The following is a 7,296-nucleotide window of genomic DNA, read 5'->3' as shown; positions in this document are numbered from 1 at the left end:
CCTGGGGGGGGTGGGGAGCCCAGAGGGATGGGAACTGGAGACCCTGAAGGGAGAGCTGGGGGCATGGGGACCCCGGGGGGGCGGGAAGGACAGAGGGCTGGGGATCCTGGAGGGGGATGTTGAGGGATCCTGGTGGGGGCGGGGGGCCTGGGGACCCTGGAGGGATGGTAGTTGGGAGTGAGGGTGCCGGGGGACCCGGGGGCACTGGTGTCCCTGGGGGATGGGGACCCCGGATAGGAGGATGGGGGCCTGGGGAACCCAGGGGGATGGGGGATGGGGGACCCCGGCCGCTCCTCCCCCCCTTCCTTTCCCCGAGTTGCATCAGGTTCCTTTTATGTGGCCGCGGCTGGCCAGACGCTCCGCGAGTCAGTGACCAGAGCGGTCCCATGACTCAGGCCCGCGGGGCGGGGGGGACCCTGCCCGGGGGGATAAATAGGTGCCCAGGGGACCCGCCGGGCTCAGAAAAACAGGAGCAGCCAGAGACAGGACCCCCTCGCACGTCCCCCTCACTGACCTGCCAAGGAAACACAACTCACCCCCACTGGACTGCCTGCTGCGGCTTGGAGCATTGCTACTGTCGGACTCCTGGGTTCTCTCGCCGGCACTCGGAGAGGAGTGAGGTCTAGTGGTTAGAGCGGACAGGGGCGCCAGGACGCCTGGGTTCTCTCCCTGGTTTGGGCTCAGATCCGGCACTGCCTGTCAGCCCTCGGCATGTGGGGTAGCTCGACCCCCGTCCCAGCGGAGTCCTGGCTGCTGCTGGCTGCCCTGATGTGGGGGACCCGGCCCCCCGCTCCCTCCCAGGCCGCCCCCCTGCAGAACTCCAGCCCCCTGTACCAGTTCGACGGGCAGGTTCGGCTCCGACATCTGTACACAGCTAACACCCACACGCAGCTGTACCTGGAGATCACCCCGCAGGGCGAGGTGCGCGGGGCCCCCGACCAGACCCCCTACAGTGAGTACTGGTGGGTGATGGCGATGGGCGGGGGGAGGGCAGTTGCGAACCAGGACTCCTGGGTTCTCTCCCTGGCTCTGGGAAGGTCTAGTGGTTAGAACGGGGGAGGGCTGGGAGCCAGGACTCCTGGGTTCTGTCACAGGCTCTGGGAGGGGAGTGGGGTTGAGTGGTTAGAGTGTGGCGGGGGCTGGGAGCCAAGACTCCTGCCTGGCTCTGGGAGGGGAGTGGGGTCTAGTTGGTTAGAGCAGAGGAGCGGGGCTAGGAGCCCGGACGCCTGGGTTCCCTTGCTGACTTTGCTCTGCCTCGGGTGCTGCAGGTCTGATGGAGATTAAGGCGGTGAAGCCTGGTGTGATCCGGATGCAAGGGATGAAAACGCTCCTGTTTCTGTGCATGGATCCCAGCGGGCATCTGCATGGGGCGGTGAGTGGAGCCCCGGCAGCAGGGGGCAGGGATAGGGTCTGGGGGGGGTTAGCTAGATGGGAGAGGGGGACACACAGCCAACCAAAGGGCCCCTCCAGCCCTGCATCTCTCCCCCTCCCTGCCATCCTGCCTCTGCCAGGGGAGGGGGGGTCTAGTGGTTAGAGCAAGGGGGGCTGGGAGTCAGGACTCCTGGGTTCTCTCCCCAGCTCTTGGAGGGGAGTGGGGTCTAGTGGTTAGATCGGGGGGGCGGGCTGTGTCACGGCACAGGCTGGGAGCCAGGACACTTGGGTTCTCTCCCCGGCTCTGGGAGGGGAGTGAGGTCTAATGCTTAGAGCAGGGAGGGGCCTCAGACACAGCTGCTCACCTGCACCCCTATAATCTCCCTCCCCCGCAGAGCTCATACTCGGAGGCTTGTAATTTCCGGGAGAAGGTTCAGCGCGACGGGTACAACCTCTACTTCTCTGAGACCCGCAACATCCCTGTCAGCCTGAGGCCTGCGGAGGGGCCCCCTGGGGGCCGGGTGCCCCCGGCCCCCCGTCTCTTCCACTTCCTGCCCATGGTCAGCCGGGTGCCGGTGGAGCCCGTCCTGCTGGAATACGACTTCTACGGTGACCCGCCACTGGATGTGGAGTCCTCCGACCCCCTCAGCATGATGGGCCGCCTCTCCCGGGTCCTGAGCCCCAGCTACATCTTCTGAGAGCCGGGACTTCTGGGTCCCCTGCCCGGCTCAGGGAGGGGAGCGGGGTCTAGTGGTTAGAGCAGGGGGCGCTGGGAGCCAGGACTCCTGGGTTCTCTCCCTGGCTCCGGGACTGATTTCCCCTGGACTGGGACCTATGGACGCCAGCGCTGAGTAGACTGATGCAGACAGTGGTCCGTGAGACGCAGCGCCATCGGTCCTACGGGCCGATTCCCACCAGCCATATTTGGTTCCAATTTTTTTACGTATTTAATAACTTATTTATTAGCCAGAAGGGTTTATTTATTGAGCGGGTTCGTGGAATCCGTGGCTGGCTGGGGCGGGCGGGCAAGGGGATTCCTGCTATTTATTGGGGCATCGTTCCAAGACTGGCTATTTATTGTGGGGTCCGTGGCGGCTTCGTGGCCAATGGCTTGAGAATAAAGAACTGGTGTGAGCCAAACCCGCCCTGGGTGACCTGGTCTCTGTGGGGGGAGGGGTACGATTTCTGGGTTGATACAAAGTCCGGGGCTGGAAAAGGGAGTTTGGGGAAGGACGAACTGGTGGAAATGAGGCCGGGGGCATGACCGAAAGCGAGTCCGGGGACCCAACTGGTGCAGTGTGGCACAGCGCCCCCTAGTGCCACCCAGCGGCCCCTGCTGAGCCCCCCCCCCCTGCTCCATGCAGCCCAGCGCCGCCCTGGGGCATTGCGGCCAGCCCTGACCACGAGGGGAGAGCACCTCCTGCTGATCCTATCTTCTCCCTACACGCAGCAGCCAGCTGGGAGAGCGCGGGACACTTACACACATGCTGCTGCCTCCGTATTGCCCCAGCCGCCCCACTCGGCCGTGCGGGGTGCGGGGGGGGGGGGGAGCGACAGGCCGACGGCCCGGGAGGGCCCAGAGAGCTGAGAGCCGCCTGTGAGCAGATTCCCTGCTTCGTAACAGCGAGAGCCTGGGGAGCGAGAGGTGGAGGCTATGGGGCTAGCTAGTGGGGGCTATGGGGTTAGATGGGGGGCTAGGGGGCTAGCTAGTGGGGGCTATGATGTTAGATGGGGGGCTAGGGGGATAGCTAGTGGGGGCTATGGGGATAGTTAGAGGGGGCTATGGGGGTAGATGGGAGCTATGGGGCTAGCTAGAGGGGGCTATGGAGATAGATGTGGGGCCATGGGGATAGTTAGAGGGGGGTATGGGGCTATCTGGGGGGCTATGGGGTAGCTAGTGGGGGCTATGGGGTTAGATGGGGGCTATGGGGATAGTAAGAGGGGGCTATGGGGCTAAATGGGAGCTATGGGGCTAGCTAGAGTGGGCTATGGGGTGAGCTAGAGGGGGCTATGGGGATAATAAGAGGTTACGGGGATAGAGGGGGGCTATGGGGATAGCTGGGGGGCTATGGGGATAGATGGGGGTATGTGTATAGCTAGCTGGGGGCTATGGGGATAGATGGGGCTATGGGGGTAGCTAACTGGGGGCTAGGGGGTATTTGGGGTGGCTATGGGGGTAGCTAGATGACAGATGACTGCAGGGGATAGCTGGGTAGAGCTTGGTCACTTTGGCCACTAGGGGTCAGTGTCCCCCACTGCATGGCACCCCCTGCCCGGCTGCCCGGGGCCCATCTGGGTTCTGAGCCAAGGGGGTGGCTATGTAGGGGGCTGAGAAGCAGCTGCTAGGCAAGACCTCGATGCCCCCCCCCCTTTGTGCGGGGCTCCCCACAGCGAGGTTACCAGCTGGTCTTGAACTCAGCTCCCATGGAGTCACCCCCATCCTGGGTGGAAAATGGGGTCAGGGCCGGGTTAGCAGGGGGCTGCGGGTCAGGAGTGAGGGGCACTGGCAGGGCTGGGGGGGTGGGAGTGGGAGGGGTATCAGTGCTAGGATGGGGGTGGAGTTTGCTTGTTCAAAGCTCCTCCTTCGCAATTCCTCACAAGCATCGGGGCCAGCCCTGCCGGCCATAGGGAAGAGCCCCCTGTGAGCCGCCCACCCCCTGCTGCAGCCCAGCACCCCCTAGCGCTGCTCTGGGTCTGGGCATGTCCCTGTCCATCTCTCATGGAGATCCCCCAGCCCTCAGACAGTCCCAGTGTCACCCCTCTCCCTGATAATGCAGCACTGGGCGTCTGGGGCCCGACTGTCTCACTGCTGACCCATAATCAGATGCCAGAGTGGGGAGAGTGGAGCCAGACTAGGGAGCAGGCAAGCAGAGTGTGGGACATGAGGCCTTTTCCTTTCTGGCTGCACCTATTCAAGCCCGCCCAATTCTCAACTCTAACACACTAGATCCTCGAGCCAGGGATAGAACCCAGGAGTCCTGGCTCCCCCTCCTCCCGCTCTAACCATTCAACACTGGGGAAGGGGACGGTCCCATCACTTGGGAAGTTCCTATGAGAAGACCACTTGTAGGTCATTGGCTTCTTGTGACGAAGTGGGACTGTTCTTAATGTTTTCTCTGAATAGTGTGGGGGTGCCTCAGTTTCCCCTAGGCAGTTCTTAAGTATCTAGGTGGTGCGATAAGGGTGTATGATCATTGCAGAGCCCTAGAGGGCAGGTGTGTGCAGGGGGCTGGACACAGAGAATGGCCAACACCCTCCTCTGGGCTTTGTCCCTTTTCACGGGCCAGGAGGGCACCGGATTCCTTTGTTGTCCAACCCTTTAGCTCTCACCTTCCAGGGGGGAAGGGCCCGGCCATCAGTTGCCAGGAAACAGGGTGTCGGCCATTCTCTGTGTCCAGACCCCTGCACACACCTGCCCTCTAGGGCTCTGCAAGGATCATACACCCTTATCCCACCCCCTAGATACTTAAGAACTGCCTAGGGGAAACTGAGGCACCCCCACACTATTCAGAGGAAACATTAAGAACAGTCCCACTTTGTCACAGTCGGCTTGTAACTATGCAAAGTCTGGGCCATTAATGGTGGCTTGGAATCCTGATGGCTCCTGCTGACGAGGACAATTGGTGGTGGATGGCTCTGTTTACTTGCAAGCCTCCACTGCATAGACACCGGTCAGTCCTGGAGGAATGGAGGGGGGCTCACAGGACATGTGGCCATGGCACCTGACCCTGGAATCCATGTTTAACCTGGTGCTTTTCCACTTAGAAGGCGGGGTGGGGACCCAGAGAGAGACAAAGGATTCCCGCCTTGTGCCAAAGCTACGTAAGTCCCAGTCTTATTAATCTCTCCTCATACGGAAGCCGTCCCACACCCCTGATTCACCTTTTCTGAACCTTTTCCAATGCCACAAGATCATTTTCGAGATGGGGCGACCACATCTGCAGTCATTTAAGGTGTCGAGAAACTTTGTCTCTGCATCCCGTCCTGAGGTGATGCTTGTATGCTTGTGTCGGGCTACTTGTCGTGTGGGAAGGATGGATAGGTCCCAAAGTAACGAATCAAGTAAAGAGCTGCAGAAACAAAACGGAAATTCTCTCCAGAGAAAGAAGCCCCAAACCTTCCCACTGGTCGGCTGGTAATCAAGGACTGCAGGGGGTTAGAGAAGGCCTCAGAGGAAGGGAAGTAGCCAGGATAAACCTCTTCAAACTGGGTTTTTGCTAAGGCCAGCAAGTTCGCTAACAGGTATAAAGAGAGAGCCAGGAACCTGAAGGCACTTTGTCAGATCCTGCCTGATCACGCTGGAACACTCCCTATGAACATCTCCTCCCTCAGGCTGGCCAGGTTGTAAGTGCCCTGATCACGGGCATGTAACTTGCTTATCCACACAGGTAATTTACGGCACGGAAATGTTCTCGCTCAGGGGGGTGAAAACACACACACACACACTCCGAGCGCAGTGAGTTGCAAACAAATAACCCAGTCCCATTGAATCCCCTGCTTTTAACAAATAACCCAGCCACCAAGCGGCCGGCCCTGGGCTGGATCTTGTATGCCGGCACGTCCCACTCCGTTGGGGACGGCAAGCCGTGGCCTTCCGGGAGTAGCCAGTGTCCAGGGCTGGGTAACTTCAAAGGGGCTGGGGGGCTGGGCAGCACCGAGGGGTAACCTGCAGCGGCAGGGCCCGGCGAGGCCTGGCCGAGCCCGGGGCTAGGAACAGGGTTTGGATGACAGCTGCTAAGCCCACAGTCCTGGGAGAACCGGTATGGCTTCGGCTCCCTCTGACCCTGCTGCGGCACCCAGTTATTTCCTCTTCCTCTTACCAGCATTCAGACCTTAGATCCAGCCAGCTGTCTTGGGTGGGACACTCTGCCTGTCGTCACCCCCCACCCCCCGCCTCCCCCAGGGGCACAGAGACTAAGGCTTGCTTTGTCAGGGAGGAAGGCTGGGGGTTGGGTCTGAGGAGGAAATAGGGGAGCCAGGACTCCTGGGTTCTCTCCCTGGCTCTGGGAGGGGAGTGGGATCTAGTGGTTAGAGCAGGGTGGGGCTGGGAGCTAGGACTCCTGGGTTCTGTCCCCGACTCAGAGATCCTGTGTCAATATCTACCCCACCCCTCGAAAATGGACAGAGAGAGAGACTGGATAAGGAGGGATACTCTGATCTGTTCCCTTAGGGACCCCACTCTGCTGGCGCCCCTCACTCCCGACCCGCAGCCCCCTGCTAGCCCAGCCCTGGCCTCACCCCAACCCTCCCTCCACTTTTCTGTGCTGACAATCTGAATTCAGGGGCGCAGGTGGGAGCCCAGGGCTGGACTAGCAGGGGGCTGTGGGGCGGGACTGAAGAGCAAAGGTCAATGTACCTGACTTGTTTCCTTCTGGGTTCGTGCCAGGCCCTTAGGGGATTTTGATGTGCGTGATGCCATTGCAGCTGTAGGGAGCGGTGAGACAGGGTCCGGGTGTGCTGGAAAAGTGACAGTCCTGGCTTGTCAAGTCCTTCACTGCATGGCACATCCACCACCTCTGAGCCCTGGGGGGGAGCTCCCACCCCCGCCTGCTCTAATCACTAGACCCTGCTCCCCTCCCAGAGCTGGGGAGAGAACCCAGGCGTCCTGGCTCCCAGCTCCCCCTCCACTCCCCTCCCAGAGCCGAGGAGAGAACCCAGGCGTCCTGGCCCACCTATTTCATGAAGAGATCTACTCCCACGCCTAGTTCCTCACCCTCTCATGCCCCAGAGTGCCCCAGGCCCTGTGCTGGGGAGAGGCAGGCAGGGCTAGGCAGGGCTAGGCAGGCCCAGGGGCAGCTGGCTGGACTAATGTTTAAACGCTGATAAGAGCACAACTGAAAATAATCGGCTGACGCAGAGTCAGAGGGAGCCGGAGCCGGAGCCGGAGCTGGAGCCTTGCTGGGGAGAGCAGGCGGGAGCGGCCGA

At 61.1% G+C, this 7,296-nt stretch overlaps 1 protein-coding gene across 1 annotated transcript; it reads left to right on the top strand.

Annotated features, from left to right (window-relative positions):
- Positions 1-429: 429 nt before the first annotated feature.
- On the top strand, positions 430-2,511 carry FGF21 (fibroblast growth factor 21). Its single transcript, XM_073322177.2, has 3 exons — positions 430-952; positions 1,269-1,372; positions 1,767-2,511. The coding sequence occupies exons 1-3, from the start codon at positions 712-714 to the stop codon at positions 2,067-2,069; spliced, it is 648 nt and encodes a 215-aa protein (XP_073178278.1). The 5' UTR covers positions 430-711; the 3' UTR covers positions 2,070-2,511.
- Positions 2,512-7,296: the final 4,785 nt, after the last annotated feature.

The sequence above is a fragment of the Lepidochelys kempii genome, chromosome 23 (assembly GCF_965140285.1).
Source record: "Lepidochelys kempii isolate rLepKem1 chromosome 23, rLepKem1.hap1, whole genome shotgun sequence".
Lineage (NCBI taxonomy): Eukaryota > Metazoa > Chordata > Testudines > Cheloniidae > Lepidochelys > Lepidochelys kempii.
The sequence above is the reverse complement of the archived record's forward strand: the minus strand, read 5'-3'. Positions and strand labels throughout refer to the sequence as shown.

What these genes read in the sequence shown, in the direction of transcription:
- FGF21 (XM_073322177.2), top strand. Translation starts at nt 712, where the DNA reads ATGTGGGGTAGCTCGACCCCCGTCCCAGCGGAGTCCTGGCTGCTGCTG. An exon ending in CCCCGACCAGACCCCCTACA is followed by an intron (nt 953 to 1,268) that starts GTGAGTACTGGT and finishes CGGGTGCTGCAG; the next exon opens with GTCTGATGGAGATTAAGGCG. An exon ending in GCGGGCATCTGCATGGGGCG is followed by an intron (nt 1,373 to 1,766) that starts GTGAGTGGAGCC and finishes CCTCCCCCGCAG; the next exon opens with AGCTCATACTCGGAGGCTTG.